The sequence below is a fragment of the Talaromyces proteolyticus genome (genome assembly GCF_021365285.1).
Source record: "Talaromyces proteolyticus strain PMI_201 chromosome Unknown BGW36scaffold_4, whole genome shotgun sequence".
NCBI classification, from domain to species: Eukaryota; Fungi; Ascomycota; class Eurotiomycetes; order Eurotiales; family Trichocomaceae; genus Talaromyces; species Talaromyces proteolyticus.
Window position 1 is genome coordinate 1,715,609 of NW_025764280.1, and position 13,117 is coordinate 1,728,725.

At 46.6% G+C, this 13,117-nt stretch overlaps 8 protein-coding genes across 8 annotated transcripts; 4 read left to right on the plus strand and 4 right to left on the minus strand.

Annotated features, from left to right (window-relative positions):
- Positions 1-614: 614 nt before the first annotated feature.
- On the plus strand, positions 615-2,171 carry BGW36DRAFT_338497 (putative N-alkane-inducible cytochrome P450; the record flags this gene model as incomplete). Its single annotated transcript, XM_046213012.1, has 2 exons — positions 615-1,518; positions 1,576-2,171. The coding sequence occupies 2 exons, from the start codon at positions 615-617 to the stop codon at positions 2,169-2,171; spliced, it is 1,500 nt and encodes a 499-aa protein (XP_046074406.1).
- A 389-nt stretch (positions 2,172-2,560) lies between these two features.
- BGW36DRAFT_374806 (fungal-specific transcription factor domain-containing protein) lies at positions 2,561-4,844 on the plus strand. The gene has a single exon (XM_046215703.1). The coding sequence runs from the start codon at positions 2,599-2,601 to the stop codon at positions 4,666-4,668; it is 2,070 nt and encodes a 689-aa protein (XP_046074407.1). The 5' UTR covers positions 2,561-2,598; the 3' UTR covers positions 4,669-4,844.
- A 70-nt stretch (positions 4,845-4,914) lies between these two features.
- Positions 4,915-6,417, minus strand: BGW36DRAFT_425517 (putative pantothenate transporter; the record flags this gene model as incomplete). The annotated part of the gene is made up of 1 exon (XM_046220126.1): positions 4,915-6,417. One exon carries the CDS (start codon positions 6,415-6,417, stop codon positions 4,915-4,917), a length of 1,503 nt encoding a protein of 500 aa, XP_046074408.1.
- Positions 6,418-7,041: 624 nt separating this feature from the next.
- Positions 7,042-7,842, plus strand: BGW36DRAFT_291701 (Pyruvate/Phosphoenolpyruvate kinase-like domain-containing protein; the record flags this gene model as incomplete). Its single annotated transcript, XM_046210860.1, has 1 exon — positions 7,042-7,842. One exon carries the CDS (start codon positions 7,042-7,044, stop codon positions 7,840-7,842), a length of 801 nt encoding a protein of 266 aa, XP_046074409.1.
- A 442-nt stretch (positions 7,843-8,284) lies between these two features.
- Positions 8,285-8,965, minus strand: BGW36DRAFT_459840 (translation initiation inhibitor; the record flags this gene model as incomplete). The annotated part of the gene is made up of 3 exons (XM_046222066.1): positions 8,729-8,965; positions 8,577-8,650; positions 8,285-8,509 (listed from the first exon to the last, which is right to left on the minus strand). Exons 1-3 carry the CDS (start codon positions 8,778-8,780, stop codon positions 8,285-8,287), a joined length of 351 nt encoding a protein of 116 aa, XP_046074410.1. The 5' UTR covers positions 8,781-8,965.
- A 604-nt stretch (positions 8,966-9,569) lies between these two features.
- On the plus strand, positions 9,570-10,970 carry BGW36DRAFT_291736 (uncharacterized protein; the record flags this gene model as incomplete). Its single annotated transcript, XM_046210862.1, has 4 exons — positions 9,570-9,815; positions 9,882-10,007; positions 10,079-10,667; positions 10,726-10,970. The coding sequence occupies 4 exons, from the start codon at positions 9,570-9,572 to the stop codon at positions 10,968-10,970; spliced, it is 1,206 nt and encodes a 401-aa protein (XP_046074411.1).
- BGW36DRAFT_293043 (putative FAD-dependent oxygenase) lies at positions 10,954-11,517 on the minus strand (the record flags this gene model as incomplete). The annotated part of the gene is made up of 1 exon (XM_046210959.1): positions 10,954-11,517. A coding segment is annotated over one exon (564 nt), but the record flags the coding sequence as incomplete, so codon positions are not given.
- Positions 11,497-12,600, minus strand: BGW36DRAFT_374810 (ankyrin repeat-containing domain protein). Its single transcript, XM_046215704.1, has 3 exons — positions 12,566-12,600; positions 11,673-12,509; positions 11,497-11,646 (listed from the first exon to the last, which is right to left on the minus strand). The coding sequence occupies exons 1-3, from the start codon at positions 12,576-12,578 to the stop codon at positions 11,576-11,578; spliced, it is 921 nt and encodes a 306-aa protein (XP_046074413.1). The 5' UTR covers positions 12,579-12,600; the 3' UTR covers positions 11,497-11,575.
- Between the last annotated feature and the right edge of the window lie 517 nt (positions 12,601-13,117).

Consider the following 13,117-nt stretch of genomic DNA (forward strand, 5'->3'; position numbering starts at 1 on the left):
TGTTACAACTCAAATCCAATTAGCCCTAATTTCGACTGCGGTAATATCAATGGAATTAAATCATCTACATGCGACTTCTCAGGCGCTTAATCGAGTTCACTGCTGGTATGCAAAATCTAAATAAGATCCCAGTTAAAAAATATATATATACTCAATTTTTGTCATAACACCTGGACGACGTGATCGAATTTCTAGCATGCTTATCAAACGACAGCGTATAAAAGCTTTTTCAAACTGCTCACATAAAGATCAATCTTCAAGTCTATACTAAGATATAGTTGTATTGAGTAAAAAAAGCATTAAAAATTTTACAATGTATCAAATAAAGCTAAACTAAAGTGCGCAGTGTTCTGGTCAATAAGAAAGAGATTATTAGGTTAAAAGCCAGCTAGAGCTGATCTTCAACAGTGCACCAATCAACGCGGCGTAAGTATTGTTGGAGTGTTCAAAAAATGGTGGATCGTCAGCAACAGCACCACCAACAGGAAGGAAATGTCTCCGATTCTGAAACCAATACTTCCTTTTCCTTAGTGTATTTATCCTAGGCTATTCCATATCTTTCGCCAGACTTGTCCTGTATTTTCCTTTGGAATTAAACGTAAACATTTTTAGATATGCCACTGTTCCAACTGCTTTTATGCTTAATTACCCTGGGGTTTGGGCTGTTGCGCTTACATTACTGGGTGACCCGGAGAAACTTCATCCGACAAAATGACTGCCAGGAGACACCTTCGCTAACCGGAGGTGCTCATTTCTTCGGATTAGATATTGTCTACCTATTATTCAAATGGTCAAAAAATGGACTCGAAAAGCTGCCACTGGACAAGCAGTTTGCGTTTCTTGGCTCGACATTCAAGATGCAACGCTCCTTTAGGCTCATCATCTGCACCATGGATCCTCGCAATATCCAGTCCATCTTTTCATTAGATGCTGTCAGCTTCGGCAACCACCCCTTGCGACACTTTGCATTTTCGCCGCTCGTCGGGGATGGGGTGATGACAATGGATGGAGCCTCACATGAACGTGCTCGTGCCTTAATCCGGCCGATTTTCTCTAGGACGCACATCGAGAACGAGGCCGTGTATAATGTGCACGTGCAGAAGCTGATCGATTTGCTGCCAAAGGATGGATCAACCATCGACCTGCAGCCTCTCTTCGAAAGACTGGATCTTGACTCATCCACCGAATTCATTTTCGGGGAATCAGTGGCATCGCTGGATGCTGCAGACTCGCTCTTTGTGCCACATAAGTTTCCGACTGCTTTTAATATTGCGCAGAAAGGCATGGGGGTGCGCTTGCGAATGCTCCAGTTTGACTTTTTGCATCGTGACAAGATGTTCTGGGAGTCTTGCCGGACGATTCGCCAGTTCGTGAAGGAGTCCGTTCAGCGGGCTTTGCTTAGGCGTAGAAAGCGCGTCTCCCCGGCTGAGAAGAGTTATGTCCTCGTTGACAACTTAATCGAGGCTACCCCAGACCTTGGAGAAATTCAAGACACACTCATGAATGTCTTTCTCCCCGGTGAGTATCGTGGCTAATATGGATCCTACCATAGTATCAAGACTCTAACTATCACAGGCCATGATACCATTGGCATTCTCCTATCCAACATTTTTTTTCACCTGGCTCGGAATAGGGATGTATGGCACAAACTGCGCCAGGAAGTTCTAGGCCTGACTAAAATCACGAAAAGCAGCTTAGGACGACTTGAATACATCCACCACGTCATCAACGAGACACTTCGACTCAACCCCCCCGTGTCAAACATGACCCGCATCGCGTTGAAGGACACTACACTACCAACAGGCGGCGGACCAAAGGGCAATTCCCCCGTATTTGTTCCTCAAGGCACCATCCTCAATAGCAGTTTCCAAGACCTCCATCGTCTCAGGGACATTTATGGTGATGATACAGAAAAATGGCGACCGTCGCGATGGGAGGATCTTCAGCTCTCCAATTTGGCCTGGAAATTCCTCCCGTTCAGTGGCGGGCCGCATGTATGTCCGGCGAAGAGTTTGGCCTTGAATAGGGTTGCTTTCACGGTTGCTAAGATCGTCAGGGCAGTTGATCGGATTGAGAATCGTGATCCTGTGCAAGAGTATGTTCCCGCGTATAAACTTGTAACAGCGAGCCAGAATGGGGTCAAGGTTGCACTGTACAAGACTGCTCCTTAACTAAGCCTTTCAACGTCGAAAAGCAGGTAAAGAAATAGAAATGTTAAAAAATTAGATTAACAATTGAAGTAATCCATTAGCGTAATCTGAAGGTATTCCCAAACGCCTTTTCCCACATCCTAGTCCTGTTTATTAATATTTTCCAATCATGGTGAGATATCTGGAAATCGGAGTCCTTTCACTACCTTAGTCCTGGAAGAAATATAGCGACGATGGACCAACCAATGAAGAGGCTTTCCCGCTTATCTCGCGACTCAATTAGCAGTAAATGCTAAATTGTTGGCTAAATCCCGACGAGACCCAGCGCTATCTGTGGATCATAAGCCGAAACTTTCGCCCATGCGTTTTGCGGGGATTGGGATGCCGTTTCCGTCAACACTCGATATCACTCTAAGAATGCATCTTCCACACCTTCTTGGCCTCCACAATGTCCATTGCCCAAGCCAGCAGAGAACCGCAGCCCTTGCAGCCCCCGCAGCCCTTCCAGTGTCTCGTCTGCCAAAGCCGCTTCACCAGACATGAGAACCTCAAGCGACACGCTGCACTCCATTCTCGGCCTCAAGACCGAACCGCTCTTTACTGTCAATTTTGTCCTGCTAAGTTCTCGCGGCCCGATCTACGATGCCGTCATATGAAGAGAAAGCATCCCGAACATGAGCAGACACACACTACAAAAAGGTCACGGCAAGAACGGCCGTCTTTTGGACATGCGAGTGACGATGTACGCTCACCCCATGTAGAGAGGGCCTCCCCAGGAAGTCAAGATGGCTCTTCGCCTTCGTATCCAGGCGAAGACAGCGAGTTGAGCTCGACTGCCTGGAGTACAGCCTTGCAGTATACACAGCGCCACCGTCGAACAGGGGACAGCGCACCGACGAGTAATATAGATAACGCACAGCTTATTGCGGATTCCTTGACGCCGCACTTGTCGCTGGCTGAGACGAATCGCCTTGACCAGACTATTCAAGATGCGACAGATCTGGAACAAAGCTTACTACTAGAGACGTCGTTTCTCAAGCGAGCAAATGGCCTACATACGCAATCGGATCCGATTCTTACCCTGCAGTCTCGCTCTTTCGATTCCGGCTTGGCCGGTTTTAATTTCAATCTATTATCGAATAATCTATCCCAAATTCAGGAGGATTGGTCTCCGTCCACGTTCCAAATTACGCAAGGCTGTGATCTCTTCTTCAGCCATGTCTCACACTTCATCCCATTCCTCCATCAACCTACATTCGACACAACCCAAACTACTCCTTACCTGACCCTTAGTATTCTGAGCCTTGCCTATCAATATGGCGAGGACCCGGATTGTGCTGATCAATCAGGTTCTGGTGTGAGCTTGTCTAGACGTTGCTTTTATCAAGCTCGGGCACTCATTGCCGCTGAGGAGGGAAGTTTGGATTGTTCAGCAAGTTATTTGCCCATGGTCCAGTCATATCTCTTACTTCAAATTTGTGCCATGATGTATCTTTGTAGTGATGACTCAGCGCATGGTCTCAAGATGCATTCTGACATGATTTCTCTTGCTCGAGCCGGCGGATTAACACAGCCGCTCCCAGTTGAATCCGCCATGGCTGAGGACCTTGACTCACTGTGGCGGCAATTCACCAAAACAGAGTCACACAAGCGAACTCTTTTTGCTGTCCACCAGATTGATGCATTGTGGTATCAACTCTTTTCTATACCTCGGCAAATCTCTCATTTGGAAATCAAACATGAACTCCCCTGTTCAGAAGATCACTGGACAGCATCTTCCTCGGCGGAATGGGCACACCGGCAGCTTGTTGCAAAAAATCCCGGTCCCCTTTTGCAATATGTAGATGCCGTCCGTCACTTTCTATCATCTGATGCCGACCTCAGCGCCATTCCAGCGTTTGACCCGTACGGGGCTATCAACATTGCCCAATTCCTGATTTCTAGCGCTCGAGAAATATCAGGTTGGTCCACAATGACAGGATTACTTAGTATAGATAGATTTGCCGCTTTACGCTCATCGCTCATCGCTCTCAACCCTTACATCCACCCAGAAACTGAGACCGCAATGACAACGCACGGAGCGATATGCGCTGCAACATGGCAAACCGCTATGATTGAGCTACAGATGTGGTCCCCATTACATACTGATGGTGTCGTAGGAGCAAGTGTGGACGCCCTGTTGAAGCAGTTGACCTCGCTGGCTCCTTCTTCCGAGTTCATTTGCGAAGCCAACACTATCAAAGCTATTCAGACACATATTGACTGGTTCTTACGCTATCTGGATACAACACTTGTGCCAGATCGGGAAGCACCGTGGGTTACTTTATACGCTTATAAAGCGTTTTTAATCGCCTGGCAGCTTGTTCGTGAGTGGGTGTCAGATTCAATGCGGGTCGTTGGTATCCAAGATGGTGACATTGAGGGTGCTTTGACGTGGGCAAGAAGAGTCTTTGGGCGCAGACAGAAATGGCAGCTTGGAAAACTTATCATTTCTTGTTTGGATGAACTAGGCCAGTAAACCTTTTGATGATGCAAAAATACTGGATGATCTGATATTCACTTTGCCGGCACGATAACTGGTGTTATGAAACTTCACTTGACATTACAAAACCTATAGTCTATGATGAACATTGAAGTTGGTTTCTATCCATGTTAAATTAAATAGTGGCAATTGAGTTCAAAACTACGTAAGTGGATGTTTCGAGATATCAATAAATGTTTGAGTATATCGTTGTTCAGTATCAAAATAGAATCCCGGTGACCATCAATACATCTCATAGCGCCAGTTGAGCAGCACCATTTCCTCTGTAACTCCACCCTTCAAGACCTTTGCGATCTCATTCGGATCGCCTGAGTCTAAGCGTTTATTCTCACGCAAGACTAGCCAACGATAAAACGTAATCGTAGTAGCCAGCAACAATGCAGCGCCCATAAGTGCTCCGAAAGCAGCATAGAAATGTGGCGCCGAATAATATAGGTATGAAGTCCAAATGTTCGCTGTGCCACCAATGGCATTGACTAGAGCAGAAGCCGCTGCACGCTTGGACACCGGTCGTGCAAGGTGGAGATTGATTGTCTTGTAGAGGAGAAGCTGCGGCCCGACGGAAGCAAAGGGGAGTATCATCATGGAAAAGTAGCGTGCGCCGACGTTGACTGTCGTCATTGGAATTATATACATAACGATGGAGATAGAAATGCAAGTGATAATCAGAGGGTAAACAGTGTTTTTGCGGTCCGAGTAAAACATGATGACGTAGTAGACAGCACCAGCGAGAATGTAAGGTGGTGCGGTCAGGAGTAGGCTGATAGTACGAGAGAAGTTGAGCGAGTTGACGAGCGTTGGAAAGTAATTGGCGATAGAACCTTGGGTTTGTGAAAGCATGTTACAGAAAATGAGAAGCACCAGCTTGGGATCAGAAAGTGCTTTGGCGAATCCTCGCCAAACACTTTCGTTCTCATTGCCTTCGGCTGCACCGGCTTCAGATTCGATACGCCATACGGCCAGATCACGCTCCAATGGGGAAAGAATGCGACTGTTGTGGGGGAATTCAGGCATAATGCAGGCGCATATCACTCCAAGACCAACTGTAGCGCTACCCTCGATGATGAATAGCCACCGCCAGCCGGCAATATTGTGTACTCCGTCAAGCTGGAGAATAGCTGCGGCAAAGAGTCCACCAAAAGCATTTCCAACTTGCTGAGCAATATAAAGAGCGGCAATACGCTTTCCAAGCTCCTTTTTCGTGTACCACGAAGAGAGATAGTAGATTGCCCCCGGGAAAAAGACTGCCTCAGCTGTCCCAAGGATAGCCCTTACAGCCAATAGTTGCCCATAAGTTTTTACAGCAGCCGTTGCCGCGGAAATAGCTCCCCAAACTGCGACAGCACAGCATATATACATGCCTGGTCGTGCGATCTTGGTGATGATAAGGTTGCTTGGGATCTGAAAGGGTAGATAACCAACAAAGAGGATCGAGATTGCGGTAGCAAATTGCTGAGTGGACATATGTAGATCTTCCATGATACCCTGAAGCTTGGCCGCAGCCAGGTTCTGACGATCGACGTAGTTCAAAATGTATAACACTCCAATGGTTGGGAGGACGAGCAGGTCGACCTTGCGAACAATTCTTCTGTTGAGATTTTCAAACTCGGCCTCGCTAAGGCTATGAAGAGTCTCTGGCATGGGTCGGTATGGCGTACTGCGAGTATCGACCTGGCCTTCTTTACATGATACATTGTCTTCGGCGGGAGACTTTTTGGTATCCATGATGGAGGGTTAAACAGGCAGTGAAAAGTGTGATCCTTGGGTCTCCTCTGAGAGATGGCTTTGTGGAGCAACTCGAGAGACTGTCTTCATGCCCGACATATATGTGCAGCAGGAAATATTATATCACACTCTGTCCCTACCGCTAAAAGGAGGCTATAAAGAGAGAAGACCCTCGGTCCTCCTCTAGCATTCTAGCATATCTTTCGGCTCATTCGGTTCATGAATGCATAGATAAGAAGGGAGGAGCACACAAACCTTATCAGCAGGCCTTATCAGTGCGATCGAGGCCTTTCTCCAACAAGCTGGGGATTTGGTATAGACTGCACTAGTTAATACTAAGTAGATAAGCCTCGATACTGTGTTGGAAAACTGGGGAAGAGGAGTTTAGGGGTTTTCGAGATGGAAGGTTTGGAGGAGCTCCGCTCACGGGAAGGCAAAGTTTCGGCGCTTCATCCGATCGGCTGCTTCTATAAGCCCGGCATGGCAAGATGGGAACCGTCGCAGTAGGTGATGAGAGAAGTAAATACAGGGTCTACACTCGCCTGTCTTTTACGTCTCTTTCTCACACATCTGACTTTTACCCTGGAGCTCTACACGAAATAAACTAATTAATGTGCTGCCACCATGGGTTACCTAACCGCCCACACCACTGAAATTGAGAACCCTCGTCTGAGGTTACTCAAAAAAATTAGAGCTGGCGAGTTCCCACTGATGACATTTATGGCCATTCCTTCAGTTCGCATGGCCCAAATCGTCGCTTTGACGGGACTCGACGGCATCATCATTGATTGCGAACATGGCCACATTGGAGACGATGCAATGCACAATTCTGTCGCGGCCATATCATCACTCGGGGTATCACCGATAATTCGCATCCGTGGACCAGCCCATGACATTATCAAACGTGCCCTCGACACTGGTGCGCATGGAATCATGGTGCCGCAGATCAATAACGCCGAAGAGGCACGACAGATTGTTGCGTCTTCGAAGTTCCCCCCTCAGGGAATTCGGGGTCAGGGGTCAGCGTTCCCTGCCATTGGACATGGTATTACAACGCCGGAATATATGAAATCAGCCAACGAGACAATCGTGACGATGATTCAAATAGAGACCCGTGCAGGAGTCGAGAACGTCGAGGCTATTTGTGCTGTGCCAGGAGTTGATCTTGTCTTCATCGGCCCCAATGACCTTGCGCAGTCTCTCCTTGGGTACGTGCCCGCTCGTGGAGATGAACCAGAATTTGTGGCGGCCATCGATAAAATTATCACTGCAGCACGCAAGCATGGGAAGTGGGTTGGACGCATGGTTAACAATGGTACAGCGGCGAAGCTTGCCAGCCAAAGATATGACACAGTTGCCATCACTGGTGATACAAAAGCGATTCAGAATTGGTATATTGCGGAGTTCGATATTGCTCGGTCTTGAAAGGGTCTAGGAAAACCAATTTAAAATTTCTTAAGATAGATAATAGAACACCACATATGTAACCGTTCTTAATTTAGTGGCTTGCCATAGCCTGACCATAAGATCCCGGTGAAATTGCTGATGCAGCATATCTATACATTGAAAACCATTATGTCAACTTTATCTGCTTGACTGAGCTGAGAGAAAATGTAGGTATAGATGGTAGCTTGCTAATCAAATGTTACACGTGAAATCGAAAGGAAGACGTTAACTTGTGAGTAGAATACTTTTAAAAGGAAGATTAAATGCACACGCGTAGCTCCAGTATCTTAAACATTGTACATTGCATAACTAGCATTGAAAGTGTACTGGGATAGGCACACTGAACCTGAAAATACAACTTTTCATTGATTGAACATTGGATCCATATATTCTCAACATTTTAGCATTACAAAGCTAAGTGTTAGACCTGAGCAATGCACTCGATTTCAATAACAGTTCCTTCGCCCGGAGGCAGTGCCTGAAGACATGATCGTGATGGCATCGGCTTGGGTAGGAAATCAATGTACACCTCATTCATCGCGGCAAAATCCTTCATATCGGCGAGGTAAACATTGTACTTGACCACCTGCTCCAGCGATGAGCCTGCAAGCTCAAGAACCTCTTTCAGATTTTGCAAAACAGTCCTCTGCGTAAGCAATAGGGGTCAGTGAACAAGCCTAGTAATAGGGAATATTTGCGCAAAGGAAGCTCACTGTCGCCTGTTTGATTTCTCCGGTAGCTGTTTGTCCTGCGCAAAAAACAAGTCCCGGAACTTTGACTGCGGGGCCTACAAGAAACAATCCAACTTGTTAGTAAAAATTCATGAATCATATTTGATATATCGTTAAACATCACAGGCACTCACAGTTATGGGGCTTGGGAGGAAATTTTTCACTAGATATGAGCTGGCGAGACATGCTGTCAGATAACTGAATGATGGAAAATTTAGGTGAACAAAAGCAAAACGACCAAGTCTGGAGGATAAGAAACAATTTCTCGAAGTCTATTGTAAATTTCGGTTTATATGTGAGAACTTCTTCGTTCGGGGCGCCAGCGGTCTGCTTTGAAAGTAAGAGTGGTGAGATTCTTATCTGTCGATTATCGGATAAGAGGAGCTTTAGCTATACCTGGTCTTTTGCAGAATCGAGCTCTTACAGACTTACATGTGTCTTTTCAACATGTCTGACTAGCATACAAGGCGTGGGCGGAGCTCCTCCCACGGGACCCACATCGTAATCGTAATAGGAGAGTTTAGGGCTTCGTCTTTGTCTCAACCAGGTATCCCTCGGACTCTAACTAGTCCAAACTTGAAAGTTTAAGTTGATGCACCTAATAATAATAACGCCTTGACATCATCATCTGTGATAAGCTAGAGGAGCTCTGCGGAAATAACGAAGATAACTGGGAGGAGCATATTACGAGTGAAGGAGATGTAGCAACGAAAGCGCCGAAATCAATATTAGCCTTTCTCGTTGAAGGACGATACCACGTAAGATGCGAGCAAGCTATCCGGCTATCTTCTTACTTGGGTTGCTCTCTTCTAACCTTCTAACCGAGGAGCTCACCCCAGCGGAGTTCATAGGGTGCCCCCGAGACATGCACATCATTGAAGAGCTTCAATGTTGTATAAAGGCATAAGAAGGAATAAGATATCTATACCCCGCCATTGTGAGTTAGTAGTTTGAACACTCTTTATACGCTCAGTCATGGCTCCAACTTCCCCATTCAATCCACCTTCGGCCAACCTTCCAGGCAAGCCTTTTGTGCCGGAATGGACCCCCCCTCCAGTCACAACGGAAAAACACAATTTCGCCAAACTACAGTCGATTGACCTGTCTTTGCTCGACTCAGATGATCCAGCCGTTGTTGATAATCTGATTCGACAGGTCAAAGTTGCAATTCGTGACGATGGCTTTCTGTTCCTCGAGAATTACGGAGTTTCACTTGATCAGGTGAGATAGAAGAATCCCGAATAATAGGATTATTGACGAGTCACTGATAGATAGTTCTCTCTGAAGCTTCACCGCCAGTTTGCGCTCGCGCAATACCTATATAAAAATATGAGTGATGCCGACAAGGAACGTCTTCTTTTTCATCCAGACAGCGGTGTTTGGTCCGGGTACAAACACCCATATGGGTTCAAGGTAAGAAATAGACCTCAATTTGAACACTTATAAACACAAACCTGGAGTGTGCATTGACCCGCATATATTAGCGCCACCGTGGACCTCCGGATGGCATTGAGCAGTTTAATTGGTACAAACCTGACTGGCAAAGCATCGATCGTATACCGACATGCTTACATCCTTTCATGGATGAGATCGAGGCATTTTGTAACTACCTGACAAAGTCTGTCAATCGACGACTCTTGACCCTTTTTTCCCGTGTCCTAGAGTTACCTGATGATTATCTATGGGACAAAGTACAGTCGCATGGTAGTCCAACCGGTGAAGGCTACTTTCGCCATGCACTTTTTAGACCTGTGCAGAAAGAAACCGAGGAAGCATCAAAGGGCCTTCGCATGCACGGCCACACGGATTTTGGTCTAACTACCTTGCTCTTTTCGGTTCCTATATCCTGTCTCCAGATTTGGGGCCGCGATGAAAAGTGGTACTACGTACCTTACAAACCAGGAGCGCTTGTCATCAACATTGGTGACACCTTAGAGATTATCTCTGGCGGCCACTTCAAGGCCACACGCCATCGCGTCTTCAAACCCCCTGTAGACCAGTTACGTGAAGAGCGCCTCTCACTGGTGCTATTCAATAGCTCCGTTGGCGATCTGCGTATGGCGCCTGCGAAAGGTGAGAAGATTGTAGTATGAGATCGTTGTTATAACACGTATTCTAATATTATTACCAGACTCATTACTCATCCAGAGGGAGGGCTGCGTCGAGGAGCAAGGCGTCTACAAGGAGTTCAAGAGACTCACTGACCAAGGAAAACTTGTCCCTACCAATCGCCAATGGCGCGAGATTCAGATTTCTACAGCCACCGATCCAACAGATACTGAACGCAATAGAGTCGGAGCTGATCAAGTGCTGATAGACGGGAAAATTATGCATCAACGAGAGTACATGGGGGTTAAAGTTATGCTGCCTGTTTGAAGTACATCGCATACATGAAAGTGACGCTCCGAGAAGGATCCAATATTTGGTCTACACGAGGAAACCAAGAGGCGTAGTAGTTGAACTTGCCTTCCGGGTCATACTTCTTTTTGAGGGCTTCCAATTTCTGCAGTCTCCACGGTTCAAACCCGTACCAATTCTCCTTTTTATCACCTCCAGCTGCGTAGTTAGTGTACGCGTGTAATTCTGTCTGGTCGCTGGCTGCGAATAAAATCTGACGCAATTTCTCTCTAAAAGCGATTGCCTTCGCATCTAGTTCTGGATTCTTTGCTTTGTTATCGTAGACAATCACAGGAGCGATGAGGATATTATCATCTCGATGTGGAAAGGCAGTGGACTCACTAGGAATGGCCTTGACTCCAGAAGGGGGATAGCCCTCAAACATGAAAAATGAGTTTCTGAATTCTGGTGTTTCGGAGGTTTCTTTGGCAAAAAGCTCATATACCTCCCGTTGCGCTTGGGGATTGTAGTTTTGGATATTAATAAGGAATCGGATTACATGGAGTCCAAGTTTATAGCTTGTGGGGATTTCTCGTCTAGTCCTTGAAAATATATTAAAAGTAGAGATCCTATTAGAGCCGCATCTATGGCGACCTCTGCTCCAGAAGTTGTGTCAAATTGACCTCTCCTTTCTCACGGGCAAGCTGGAGGGGGTCTTACCCTCCCAATCCACAATCGTACTATCAACTCCGCGATCAAGTAGATACTCGACCATCTCTTCTAGGGAAATATGAGTCTCTTTAAATGGTTTCTCTCGGATAGCACAATGAAGGACATTTCCAGGGGATATCTCAACGGCTGGACGTTTTCTCCAATCCATGTCTTTGATGTCTTCATTTACGTCAGCACCTAGTTCCAGAAGCCGATCCACATTGGCCATATTCCGGTCCACCACCGGCCTACGAAGCACCTTTTTCCCATGAATAGAAGCTCCATTGTCCACCAGCAACGAGATCATATCCGGAGTCGACATACTCGCAGCCAGAGCAATCGCCCATTCACCCTTGTAGTCTTGGACGTTCGGGTCTGCACCTTGGTCCAAAAGCAATTTGGCAAGCTCCAGCGATCTTTCTACTGCCCTCCAGAGCAAAGGGCCGACCGCAACTGAGAACAAAGGGCCGAGAAGGTCAACCCAGTAGTCAACTTTCATTCCGTAGTCCAAATATACCGCGAAAACTGCCGCAGGATTGGCCCCTTCAAGGGCTGCAGTGACCGCTCCATCCGAAATCATACCCCACTTCTTGTATTCGTTGGTCACAATCTCTTGCGATTCCTCGTAGGCGGAGGGTTTTACTGGCCACCATGGCTTGTCCTTTTGAAACTCAGGGAGATTGGCAAACATGTAACGTATCAGGTCAGCCTGGCCATATCTGGCCGCATCCTGAAGAAGACGCGTAGCGGGTGGTATGGAGAGTGGGTCGCAGGAAGCAGCTTCCGTCAGTGCCGACTGGAGTCGAGCTATATCTCCAGTGGCACACGACTCCAGTAGATCTTGCGTAACTTTGTGGTGATCAGGACCTTGACCATTATTTGGTTAGTTCTAGCTGTACAAATAGCATGGTAGGGATTGGTACCGGGTGTAGACATGGTCGGCGGTGGTGCTGGACACGCAACTGAAAACCAAAAATTAATCTTCCTTACCAAAGTCAATATACTTTGTTGGTCTGGCAAACTAACTTGAGGGAATAGTTCAGGGCTGTCTCACCTTATAACGGCTTGCAACCTTGAAGATCAAAAGAGCGGTTATATGGGAAACAACATGAAGGCTCATTATGCAAACATATTAAATAATCGGCTGCGTGCATCTTCGGACATGTGCCAGCCTCCGCACTAACTATCATTCCCCTGCCATTGCGTTACCCCTCCATCAGCCCTGGTTCACCAGAAACCGCTCATGCGATGCTTATTGGCTGTCCCAAGTCAAACTTTTTAGCAAATTTTTGACCATTCTTTTATTCATGGTTAGATGATGTTCTCTGGACAACATTATTACACCAGCACCAGTTAAAGACTTTTGAAGACATGTGAAACAAACAACAGCAAATTTCCGGAGGTATGAGGCCACTTAATTCATTTTACCTACTTCTCTTGTCCAGGATGGTTGGGCACTGACTAGAGGCAGCTAT

Bases quoted from the DNA above. Each gene is read 5' to 3' on its own strand.
- BGW36DRAFT_374806 (XM_046215703.1), top strand. From the start codon at position 2,599: ATGTCCATTGCCCAAGCCAGCAGAGAACCGCAGCCCTTGCAGCCCCCG.
- BGW36DRAFT_374810 (XM_046215704.1), bottom strand. The intron at 11,647-11,672 runs GTACGATTGTGG...TGGGAGGGTAAG, and splicing joins ACTTGATCGCGGAGTTGATA to ACCCCCTCCAGCTTGCCCGT.